This window comes from Platichthys flesus, chromosome 10 (genome assembly GCF_949316205.1).
Source record: "Platichthys flesus chromosome 10, fPlaFle2.1, whole genome shotgun sequence".
NCBI lineage: Eukaryota > Metazoa > Chordata > Actinopteri > Pleuronectiformes > Pleuronectidae > Platichthys > Platichthys flesus.
The window spans coordinates 8,495,790-8,508,505 of record NC_084954.1 but is presented as its reverse complement, the minus strand read 5'-3'; the positions used below and the strand labels follow the sequence as shown (position 1 = coordinate 8,508,505).

The window sequence follows — 12,716 nt, the reverse complement described above, 5'->3', positions numbered from 1 at the left end:
TTAGCCCTTAAGGAGAAAGTAGAAATGGGACAATAATAGATATTTAACCAGGAATTCCAGGTTATACATATGTATGTGTGTACACAAAAGAATAAACTGAGGTCAAGGCTGCCTCAGGAAACGTTTGTGTTTGTTTGTTAAAAAAACACAAAAAGAGGATAAATCCATGACATTATGATGTCAAGCTAAGCTACAAAACACAAACAAACAAAAAGCAGTGTGGTGTATATATAGTAAGAGTTGGTCATTAAAATAAATAAAACACCTCTGACATGAAGCACATACAAAAGAGTGAATACATAAAACCTTGAAAACATTACACAGTTTGCATGGAAAAAGGATGTTTCCTCATGTAAGTATACTTCATTTTGTGTCCTTAATAGTTACATCTCAATATATACAGGTTTATATATATATATATGTTTAACCATTTAATTTGCTAGCAGGTGTCTACACCAATTACACTTCAGAAGCATCATCACATACATTTAAAATATATATTTATAAATGTATATATATATATATATATTGTATATAATATGGTATTATATATATATATGGTGTATATATAACAGTGTAACAGTCACTGGGGGTTTTCCCTCTGTGTCTATTTCAGTCTCTCACGGACCTGACTGGTCCCTTTGCGTGATGACGTAGAAGCTGCGTCATGCCCCTCCGCACCAAACAACACAGACACCGACAGACGCAGAACAGCGGAGCCGCAGCAGCTGCACATTCACCGGCTCCTGTCTGGAAAAACAGCTCCGGACTCGGTAGATAACGCGTTGACGGTGTTTCTGTGGAGGAACACGCAGCCGAGCACAAGTGAAGATACAAATCAAGCACCGGGAAATCCCCGTAACTCGGGTAAGAGCCTTCTACAAGCGAGTAGCTAGCGAGGCTAACGAAGTGTAGCTGCTAATGCTATCATGGCTGGCTGGCCATGTTGTTTGTGTTTCTTTTGTTTAACTGTACAAACTTCGAAGACTTGACACTTCGCTCTTTCTGCTGCACATTTGTCATGACAACATTTCATACGTTTACACACCTCGGGAGTATAATAGGTAATACTGTTAACGGGCCGAATTGGAAGAACCGGCTTCTGAGTTGTTTGTGTTTTTAGCTGTTTGCTAACCTTGCTTGCGTAATTTAGCCTGCTAGCTGTTATTGGCAGTGGCTGCAAGGACTTAGAACAATAGTCCTCCTGTGTGGCAGTGCCGCTCGGCCTTGCAGCATTGTTGGGGGACTTTAATTTTTGTTTGGTGTCCTTTGAGCCCAGTGCTCATTATCCCCTCCGCAAGCAACACCACCAAAATAAACCCGAAGCTAATGATTCAGAGGTATTTACCTCACAGGCCTGTGGCGGCTGGGTGGGGGGACAAACAGTTTGAACAACAAGTGGAAACTCTAAAGGGTTTGTCTCGCCTGTCACCGAACCCTGGTCTGAGATCTTAAAGTTGAGGGGTCAGGTTTGCCCCCAAAGGTTTGAAAGAACTTGTGTCACCAGGAAATCTAAGAAGGGTGTTGTGAAATGACACTGATCTGCCGGTATATGCAGTAAACAGACACACGCGGGGAGCAAACATGTGTGGGGTAGAGTGACAGGGCATTGGAGCTCACGTGTGTTGGGACAGTTTGTACCTCTATGGGATAATGTTACACCAGCGTGCACCAGCTGAGGGCTCCATGTGCCTCTCAAATGTTACTGTAACCATGGCTCGATTGTTATGTCTCCAGAGCTGTGAATAAAATGTGACTTTGCTGATTTTGTTACAGGGTTGAACACCTCACCCCTTTCCCTCTTGGACACAGAGCAACACAGGGAGCAAAATGGAGCACCTGCACCCCCACTGCCTTAAATGCATCAAAAGAAGATGCATGGTAAGACCAGAAGTGGGGGTTTCATGTGACCTCATGTGCTGCCCTCTGGTCTGCGGGGCAGTTTTTCACTCGTGCAAACTTGAGGAACATCGCCTGTTGTGTCCATACGAGCGGGCGCCGTGCCTCAACAGTGGGTTCGGCTGCCCCTTCTCGATCGCAAGGATCAGGATGGCAAAGCACCTGGAGACCTGCCCAGCAAGTATAGTGTGCTGTACGATGGAGTGGAACCGCTGGCCCGTGAGCTATGCTGATCGCCAGTCCTATGAGAACTTGAGCAAAGACGTTGATGAGGTGGAGCAGCTAGACATGGCCTTGGCCCTGCAGGACCAGCGGATGCTTTTAGAGTCCCTGAAGGTTACGACCACTGTGTCAAAGATCGGATTTAAAGGAGCAGATGAAAATGACAAGATGGCGACGGCGTCAAGTTTACCAGAGACAGTGTTAGGCAATAGAGCTGTGGAAATGGAAGAGGAGCCCTATACTGAGCTGTACAGCACCTCGTCAGAGACTAGTAGAAACTTGGCAGCGGCTCTGGACATTCTCACTAATTCTGCGGATATTGATGTAATTGTTGGGAATCTAAATGGGGAAAAGACTGATAAGAATGGAGCCCTCCACAACGGAGAAAATGGTGATAACCATAATGTTTATGTTGCAGAGGGTGGAAAGAATGTAGATATGCAGGAGAGCGACTCTGATTCAGAGTGTGAGCTTGGAGCAGTGGGTGGAGTCGACTTTGCTGTGAACACACATAGAGAAGAAGATGGAATTGGCTGGGGACAAGAAAATGATTTTGTAGAGTTGTTTTTTGAGGAGAAGGAAGATATTATCCAGGAGCCAGTTAATGATTCCAACCTCATCTGGCCAGAGCTGCCTCAGAATTACATGCCCCTCGTAGCTCTGGGCCCTCCTGTGCCCCAACAAGCACCACTTTCACCCCCTATGCCATTGCTGCTGTCCGATCATGTGAGAAATAATTTCTTGCAAGTGCAACACTTACCCAGTGAACTCAGGTATAGGTGCTTGGAGCGTAAACTACAGAGTGTAGAAGTCCTTAGAGGTATTAGCATGTTTACATTTAATGGACGTCGGGCGCTGTTGTCAGACCCATACTTGTTTCGAGCAAAGATGGAGGACAAGTCAGTAGATACGTCTGACCTGGAGGTAGCGGACGACCCCTTGGGTCTCCATGGCATCGACCTCATCACTGCAGCTCTGCTCTTTTGCCTCGGTGATTCTCCAGGAGGCAGAGGCATCTCAGACAGCAGATTTGTGGATGGCTATCACATTGACTTTGGTACTCAGACGTTCTCCTTCCCTTCAGCCATTCTTGCTACCAACACCATGGTGGGGGACATTGCTTCAGCCTCCGCCTGTGATCACGCCAGCCCACAGCTTTCCAACCCCAGCCCCTTCCACACTCTCAGGCTGGACCTAGTGCTCGAATGTGTGGCTCGATACCAAACCAAACAGCGCTCCATGTTCACTTTTGTCTGTGGGCAGTTGTTCCGGAGAGACGAGTTCTCGTCTCATTTCAAAAACGTGCACGGAGATATCCACGCTGGACTTAATGGCTGGATGGAACAACGCTGCCCCTTGGCCTACTATGGCTGCACCTTCTCCCAAAGACGATTCTGCCCGTCGGTACAGGGCTTCCGAATCATCCACGACAGGCACCTCGGCTCTTTTGGGGTTAGACCCGGTCTACCTTTAAGAACTGGAGAAAACTTCACAAGAAACACCTGCCACTTTGTTGATCAGTGCGATCAGTTCAGTGGTCTTCCATTCGAGATACTGCAACATGTAGCAAGCTTCCTGGACAGTTTCAGCTTGTGCCAACTATCCAGGGCGTCCCGCACCATGAGGGACGTGAGTGCCAGTCTGCTCCAGATGCGTGGCATGGTCGTCTTGCTGTGGGACAAGAAAAAGCGTGCTGATGGTTCTAATTCATGGCAGATCACAGATAAGGTTAGTCTTTTTGCACATATTTTATAGCAGTCTCACTAATCTGTTGTGTGGAAACAATGTATAACTGTGCTCACTGCATGAAAAGTAACGGAGCAATCCTGTTTTTCGTCCAGGTGTGGAGATTTAGCACGGCTTTCGGTACAGTGAACGAATGGAAGTTTGCCAACATCGCCAGCATGGCCGACCACCTCAAGAAGTGCAAGTTCAACAAGATCACTCGCCGGGAGGAGGCCATCCCTCTGCCGTGCATGTGTTTCACCAGAGAGCTCACGAAAGAGGGGAGATGTTTACGTTCAGTTCTCAAACCAGTAGCATAAGAGAAGGAGTCAGTGTTTGGACATTTCTGAGACCATCAGAGTTCCTCCAGTGTTTTCTGTGTATACAGACGTTAGTTTCTTCCAGCCTTAAAAATAATACTAACAAACTTCTGGTTGGATGTTATTTGGTTCACTCCTATAAATAAGACTAAGCCAGCCAGCGAGGTGATGTTCCTACAAACACAGATCAGGAGGGTAACAATCAAATTTTATCACTAGCCTTGTATTTCATGAGGGATTTAGTAATACCATTGTACTGAAGTTCTACTATTATCTACTCTGACAGTGTAAATAATCAGATGTTATGATGTAGATTTTTTTTATTTTTATATTGATAAGTCAGTACTTTGCTACACTGGAGGTAAGAGTAGAGCCTTAAATTGCAATACACTTGATTTTCTAGTCTTGGGGTCGTTGAGAACATCTCAGTGAGATTTCTTTACTGCTTCCAGCTGTAACAGTTTACTGGTATCTTGCACGGTTTTTATATTGTATCCTGATAGTGAGTGATTGTGTGTGTGTGTGTGTGTGCTGCTTAGAGCTCATAGAATTCATGGCTTTAATTCTACATGTTACGACTGACCAAACATCTGTGGTAGCTCTGCCCACTGTCCACCCATTGTGCAGGATGATCAAGCTGTTTCACTGTGGGTGGTGATGTTACTCAGCAGAGGGGTTTTGTGGTTTGGTAAGTGGCTCTGATGTTATGGCAGTGACAAAGGGTGGTTCCTCTTCTGTTCTCCTCTCACCTCTGACCAATGAGCTGGCCTGTTAGTCAGAATGAGAGGTGTTTTCTTAGAAAATCTAAATGTAGCAAGTGACAGAAGAGTGAACGCAGCGGAGATGAGAATCCATCAGCGATTGGGGACGAAGACGAGGAAGCATTGTTTCCCTCCCTCAGTGTCAGACCTCAGAAACACCTGCAGGTCAGGTGTTTATGACTAAAGCAGACACACGCACACTTCCCTCCAGTAACTAGCATAACTAGTTATGTTCACATTCATTGTTTATGGCACTACATGTCCACTGTGTTGAAATGTTTTGGTGTCTCAGGGTTAACTTTGTCTCGCAGCAGATTGTGTATGCGCTCAACAAATAGCTCAGAAGGACACGCTGACTTGATTCTTGTGGAGCCTTACAACCGACTGGTGTACCACTCAGTATTATTATAACGTAACTTTGTGTGTGTGTGTGTGTGTGTGTGTTGCAGGGCTCGACTAACAAATGACATGTTTTCGGCGTTTGCCATCCCATCGGGAATAACAGAAGTAGGACGTCAGCTGTTTGAATGTTCTTTAAAAACATGGAGTGATCAAAATCGTTTGGATTTGGTATTCAGGTCTAACGACACATGAACACGTTAAGTAGATGACGTTCTGTTACAACAAACTGATAACAGGTTAAAAACATGTTCCTTTGAGGGGCAATTTTTTGGGGTTTTTTGATAGTTTTGAAGTCTGATTTAAAGCCCAAACAATGTTTGATCTTTTTTTTTATTATTATTATTCTAATAAGTCCTGACCTAAGTTTTGGTTTATTCCTTATTTTTGTACTGGTACTTTTATTTTGAAAGAGACAGAATCTGTAATGTCTGGATTTGTATTTGGAATATTGATTTGCACATGAAGGTATGTACTGTAACATTAGAAATAAGGATGTTGAGGGTTTTTTTTCTCCCTTGTGCTCTGCATGCGAGTTTGATGTCTTTTGAATATGAATCAGTCAGTCCAGTTGCAGACGTGTTTAACTTGCTCGTGTCTCCGTTTTGAATATATTTTCATATGACCTGTTACATAGAACTAAATCTTGTATCATGATGAATTTCAGTCAGATCCGATAGCCAGCCTCATCCTCAAGTTTTAACCTTTTTAAATTTGATGAAGTGGAATGGGGAACCTGAGCTTTAAATCACGAAATGTTTGTCACCTGCAGCACACTCTTGTTTTTCTTTTACTTCAATGCAGACAGGTCTTTGCAGGCACCTGGAGTGTATCAGAATTTCATCAGAATTATTGTTTGTTTTTCACTCCTGCTGAATGAGTGTGTGTTTTTCACCAAGATATGCCAGCTTCACCTGTTTGAATTTTGAAGCATTTTAATAAACAGGCTCTCGGTTTTTAAAAATGTTGATGCTTCTTTTTCAGCTCTACAACTTGTTCAGTTTCCACCCCACTGTGCTAACACCCCACTCACTAATGGGGTCACACTTGAACATTTGTGTCACACAGATTCATTGAGGGAATAAGGTTAAATATTTTCACCTTTGATTAAAGCTCCCTGAACTGTATGGCACTGCAAAGGGGAAACATGTCATGCTAAGTGGGTCTGCATCAGCCAAGTGGCTCATGTGACAAAGGACGAGGTATATATAGGTTTATCCTGCTGGTAGTCTAGAAAGTAAACAAAACAATTAACTTGTGAGCCCTGTCTAGTCATTGATGTAAATACAGGTGAACTTCAATTCCAACAGCCTAACAGGCCGGTTTATTATAATCACTTCACATCAGTTCTATAAATGAAATCAAAAGTTAACACGGTGGTGTGTGCCATCAGCGAGTAACACAAACTATATACATGAAACCACAAGCCCATTTCCTAAAATACAGGAAATATAAAATGAATACAAAATAAACAGCAACCAGCCCTTTGCCTGTGAAATGAACACAGCTTAATAGTAACAGACATTGTCGTACCTCACCAGCAATCCCACCCGTCAAATGAAAACACCAAAGGTTAGTTCGGTTTACCGCGAGGCGTCACGTGCACCGGCGTGATCACAGGAGCCGGAATGAAAGCTGACACACCTGCTCTCATCAACTGCTGAGGGGCTCCCACCTTAATTTGCCGAATCCGGTCCGGGTCCTAGTGCCCCCCGTCGCTCTAGTTTCAGCACAGTAAAGTTTCAGGAGCTTGCATCCACACACAGGATTAGGATTAAAGTTGTTGAATACTAGTGCAGGGTTCTATATGCCCAGTTATTGTAGGCATCGGTGGTTCACTGCTTAATTCAATGGAAGATGTGGTAGATTACTCTTGATGCAAAGGTAGACCGCTAGATGGCGCCAGAACACCACAAGTTCACCTTCCCTCGGGTTAAAAGCAAAAGATATTCAGACAGAGGAGGAAATGTTTCAGTAGCTTTTCCTCTACTATTGTGTTTAGGTTGCAAACTGATATATTGTAAAGGATAAAGCAAGAAGACAGTGCTGGACATTTCAATATATGTGTTGTCCTTTGTTGTAAAAAACTAAAAAAACAAACAATTATTGGTGTCACTTTTTGCTTGTGTTGATGTCGCTCTCGCTCTAGATAACGCCATAAAAAGCTAAATAGCTGTTTTCTGTTGTTGACTCTAATCGCAGGAGCATAATGAAACACGTCCTTTGGATATTTGTGGTTGGGGGCCACAGAATTATCTACATTCGGTCAAGATAATGCATTCACCGTGACATGTGCTGCCTGTGTTTACCCCCAAACTCCCTGAAGGGAAATAAAATGTCAACTTGGAACAGTTTGTCAGCTGAGTTCCAGAGTGTTTCCCCCTTTGCAGTATTTGAAGCGGTCAAGCTTTGTTGATTGTCTGTAGTGGGTGTTACATAAAATCAGCCTAGAAATTTAACTCATTGCTATAATTAACAACTGCTTCAGAACGTTATGTCACAAAACGAACCCGACAATTGAAGTCAATAGTGATCACTTCTTCAAACGTAAAATAGGAAGACAAAAATTAATAAAATGCCTATCTCCGGGGCTGTGTTCGTGTGAGCTTCACTGAGAACATTTAGGTTAAAAACAAGATGCAAAGACTTTGTTTCAATTGGAATTTTAATATCGGGGCTTAGAGACACTTGGATGACACCACACGACCAGTATGGAGGCAGTTCATGTTCATTTCTGTTGATTGTATACGTTTGAAGAATTGGTTACCAGTTACTTCAACTGTATCAAATCCTGCTGCCATGCTGTTTACTGCTGCAACTCCGAAAGGTTTTTGTGGAAAGGGTTTTACACTTCACCAACCCGTCTGTCGGCAAACAATAGGTCAATTCATATTTCAGTGAACCCCTCTGTCGGCAAACAATAGGTAAATTCAGTGAACTATCCCTTTAAACAGTCTGTTGAGCTGGGCAACAGTACAGAGTTTTCAGATGTTCCCAAACACCTCATGAATTGTCCTTCATTAGAAAGACAATGGGGAGTGTAAAAAGCACACCAATTACCAGGAGTGGGGTTTGAACCCACGAGGACTATTGTCCATTGGATCTTAAGTCCAACGCCTTAACCACTCGGCCATCCTGGTTTGTACTCATGACTGACTACCAGGATCAGAAAGATCAGTAGATCCATGACGCCACAGTGCAAATAACGGCGAGTCATGCTGCTGTTAACATGCCCTCCACTCACACACACTCACACACACACACACACGCACACACACACACACACACACACACACACACACACACAAACCACACTGCTGCTGAGGAAGTGCAATCATTGCACACCCATTGCAACACTGAGAAGAGGCAGCAGTGTCTCTCATGTTGTGTTAAATGGTCTCAGTCACAGCTTCAGTTAACCAGGTACTAACTGCAGGTTCTGTGTCACACAGAAAACACAAAGGTCTCATTAGTTTCACTATCTTTACACTGACGGTACAGCGGGACAAGGCCGGCTGTGTAAACATGAAGTCCTGCTTTCCTTTACTCTCTTCTATTGTCACTCTGCCTGAATGTACACACAAAGGAAAATCAGGGGAAACCTGAACAGGTCTCATTATGGAACCAGACTTAAATAAACCAGATCTGCATTGTTTCATTTGGAGCTGGAACAAATTGCACAAACTCATAAATATCAGTCCCCCTTTCATCATTTTCATCAAGATCAAAGAGGTATTCTCGGAGAAATCAATGAAACTGTTTAAAAAACACACTGTCTTGCTATGTTAAAGAAAGTGACAAATAATTCCAAGATCCAACCCCCTGATCCAAATCCACACCAGAATTGTTATGGTTCTTCACTGGGTCCTGCTTCACCCCTCCAAACAATGGAATGGCAATAGGTTGAGTACTCTGTGCGTAATCCTGCAAAGAAACACAGAACTTCTCTTTGGACAAAATGAATTAAAAAAGCAGTGCACACGTGAAGCCACAAATATATAGAAGGTAGATAGACGGTTAAAGGTTAAATTAAACTGTACAACTTACCAACTAACTAACAGACAAACAGATGAAAACAAGTGAATATGATTGAGTTGTTTGGTTCAGAGGTCATGGTCATCAACAGCTACAGGGAAACTTGGCATTGAAGCGCAGAGAGTGTCATCACTGAGTCTTGAGAAGCCCAAAGCTCTCGGCCTGTAGCTGGTGATAACTACACACGTATTACACAATCCACACACCGATCTGTCTTTCCTCCGCCTGCTAACCACAATCAGCAGCTGTGTGTTCTAGGTCGAGGCAATGGCTGTTAACAGAAACTGGTTTACATTGAGTTCCACTTTCCAATAATAGATTTACATTCAGGCTGTTAAAACAAGATGCTATAGGAGACATTTATTAACAAGTAAATAATATTGGAAATCACTTAAATATCTTGCGACACAACTTACAAAGCTGAAAGCTAAAGGGAAAGAAGGCTGAGTTAAAGTAAAATAACAGCTGAGATGTCTGGTCATGCAAAGGCTGTACTCAGTAATCAGGAAATGTAAAACCATATTTCACTAAACACTGTTTGCATATGAATATGTGGTTTGAAACTGGCCCAATAAAGACAATAATTGACAGATGTGAAATTTTAACATCGCTGCTGCTTGAAAATGGTGTCACAGAGCAAAATAACAAAATATTATATAGGATTTTTAATCAAGACTAAATACTGTGATGAAGAAATCATGTTGCCTCAGTTGCAGCAGGGGAAGCAACAGCAGAAGAGTTTCTTGCATGGATTGTTTCTCTTGTATTTCACGGCCTGCTTGATCTGAGCCGAAGCCTGGACGACGTAGTCCTGAGTCGCACCGACGTTGGCCTCTATGTTGTTCACCATGTAGCCCTGCTCCTCCACCAGCATGGCCATCTGGTAGAAAAGCTCCTGAATCTCCCTGAGGCGGCCCTCCAGCTCCAGGAGCTCCTTGTGGCGGTTCTCGATCTCATTGAGCGCCGACCTGGCGGATTTTCCCTCCAGGAGGAGGTTGTCAGAGAAGACGTTCCACTTGCCCGTCTCGATCATCTGGTCTATCTGCTCCCTGCTCACCTCCTGGCCCATGATCTCCGCCTGCCTCTGGATGCGCGTCTTGCAGTTCTCCCTCTGCTCCATCTCAGCCTCGTTGAACTCGGACATGGTGGCGTGGAAGTCGTTGGTCAGGGACACGTACTGCGAACGCACCATGCGAGCTATAGCTGAGGTGGGTCCGTGTTCCTCCTCCAGATGCTTGCTGAACTTCCCCATCTTCTTCAGCCGAGCGTAAATGGCCTCCCCTCGAGCCTTGATGCCCCGGCCCAGAGCGTTGGAGTCCCGCTTGATGCTGCTTATCCTCCTGACGGATGTGAGGAACCTGGTGTTCTGCTTCCCGAGACGCTTCACGTCCATTTTGCACAGCAGCATTTCCTTCCTCATGGCCTGGGCCTCCTTGTAGATGCTGGCCATTAGGTCCTCCGCCTCAAACACGATGGTATGTTGCTCCAGGGGCTCCTCATCCTCAGGGCTGTGGTTCTCTTCATCCCTCTGCTCCTCCCTTGCAGACCTGGGGGTGGAAGTCTGCAGCTCACATATCCGGTCCCTCATCTCACCTGTAAGAGGAGTCAGGAACTTTTACTGACCTCGTAATAGAAATAGTTGGACATTTTGGAAAATAATAATTAAATAGGTAAAGCTTTTCTCTGTAAAGCAACAACAAAACCCCCTACCAGGTGGAGTAATTCAACAAATTAGAAATTAGAGGTTCATTTGTCAGATGTATAGTTTTATATTTTATTATATTTTATTTTATAACCCTTAGAATTAACCTGTATGGCCGTGACTCAGTTTCATTACCTCTGCCAAGGAGGTTATGTTTACACTCCTGTTTTATTATTTGTTTGTTTGTTTGTGTGTAGGATTGCACAACAAAAAACAGCACCTCTGAAATTCATGGTATTACACATTATATCCTGTTTATTTACACTTTACCAGAACCAGAGTGAAAGCAACACATTGTCATTATGTGAGGGACTATGTGCTGGACTGTCTATTTCCCCACTGAGCAGTTACCAGAGACTCCAGGAGGTTAGCGGCTCCAACTAAGTCCAAGAGATCAACCCCCAAATTTAACATAATTTTGACTTATTTTCTCTCTCATATAGCCACTCATGGCCCCTCAGATTTAAATGGGTTTCGCTGGGAGCAGTCTAACCCCTGGTTGGGAACCACAGGACGAGGCAAACTGCATTAAAAGAGACACACTCACAAACAGGCACCGCAGTATATTTATATGAACATAAGTACCTTCTTTGTTTTGATATTGTAATTTCTATGAACTATCATCTTACAGAAATATTAATGACATTTAATAATAAATAAATATGTGCTATATCCTATAGTGAGACTTTGAAACTTGATTATAAAGCCATTTGTTGAAGACTGATTCATTGCAGTGTTAGCTGTGTTTTCTATAGAGAGACGGACCTGTCTATGTTTAGACTGCTCTGAAGGAAGCTGCTGAGTAACTTCCTCAACTCAGACCTTAAAATCAATTACAGGGCGTCGACTTGAGACTCTTAGTTCCTGTTTCAGCTCATTTTTATTATAGAAGAAACGTGACAACATTAAGAAAAATAATCTCACTAATAAACCGTACGGCGTCAATGGTGATGAAAATGCAGCATCATGAGGGAAAAGGCAAACCTGACAACAAGCTGTGACAGAAATCCGTCTGTGATGAGTGATTGACCCACAATTCACTTGATCGATTATCTGAGTCGATTTGTCATTATCAGGTCTGTAGGTGTGCAAAAGAGCCTCGTACAACAATGTGCACTTACCTTGTTGTTCTCCTCCAGTGGTGCTATGGCACAAAGTCGATGAAGCAGGAGAGGAGACCACAGAGATGCCAATTTCCTCCTTTTCTCTCCGTTATAAGAGCACATCTCAACATGTACAAGAGTCAAAGTGTGTTTCAGGAGGTCTCTCTCTGTCCCCACACACGCTCTCTCTCTCTCTCTCTCTCTCTCTCTCTCTCTCTCTCTCTCTCTCTCTCTCTCTCTCTCTCTCTCTCTCACACAAACACACACACACACACCAACACACACGTTACCTCAGAGTGACGATGTGTGTGTGTAAGACAGGCTGCAGCAGGTACCAACACGGAAGATCACGCCTCCGCCTATCCGCATTTCACACTCTCTGCCATTTCTCTAGTTTGTGTTTGAGTTTGAGGTTTTTGTTATCTTTTCTGTTCCTATCTTTTGTTTATGGATATTCACACAGCGGTTATATTATTATAACATTTCTATACTGCTTCAGTAAGGTCATTATCTAAGTCATTCATTTTACTGTAAGCTCTCTGGCTTTAAA

General features: G+C 43.6%; 2 protein-coding genes and 1 non-coding gene across 3 annotated transcripts; 1 reads left to right on the top strand and 2 right to left on the bottom strand.

Moving 5' to 3' along the window:
* Positions 1-671: 671 nt before the first annotated feature.
* Positions 672-6,289, top strand: fbxo30a (F-box protein 30a). Its single transcript, XM_062397755.1, has 3 exons — positions 672-867; positions 1,777-3,849; positions 3,963-6,289. Exons 2-3 carry the CDS (start codon positions 1,831-1,833, stop codon positions 4,164-4,166), a joined length of 2,223 nt encoding a protein of 740 aa, XP_062253739.1. The 5' UTR covers positions 672-867; positions 1,777-1,830; the 3' UTR covers positions 4,167-6,289.
* A 2,094-nt stretch (positions 6,290-8,383) lies between these two features.
* Positions 8,384-8,466, bottom strand: trnal-uaa (transfer RNA leucine (anticodon UAA)). The gene has a single exon. It is a non-coding gene; the product is annotated as a tRNA-Leu (tRNA).
* A 1,240-nt stretch (positions 8,467-9,706) lies between these two features.
* Positions 9,707-12,396, bottom strand: stx11a (syntaxin 11a). The gene is made up of 2 exons (XM_062398079.1): positions 12,185-12,396; positions 9,707-10,954 (listed from the first exon to the last, which is right to left on the bottom strand). The coding sequence occupies exon 2, from the start codon at positions 10,947-10,949 to the stop codon at positions 10,068-10,070; it is 882 nt and encodes a 293-aa protein (XP_062254063.1). The 5' UTR covers positions 10,950-10,954; positions 12,185-12,396; the 3' UTR covers positions 9,707-10,067.
* Positions 12,397-12,716: the final 320 nt, after the last annotated feature.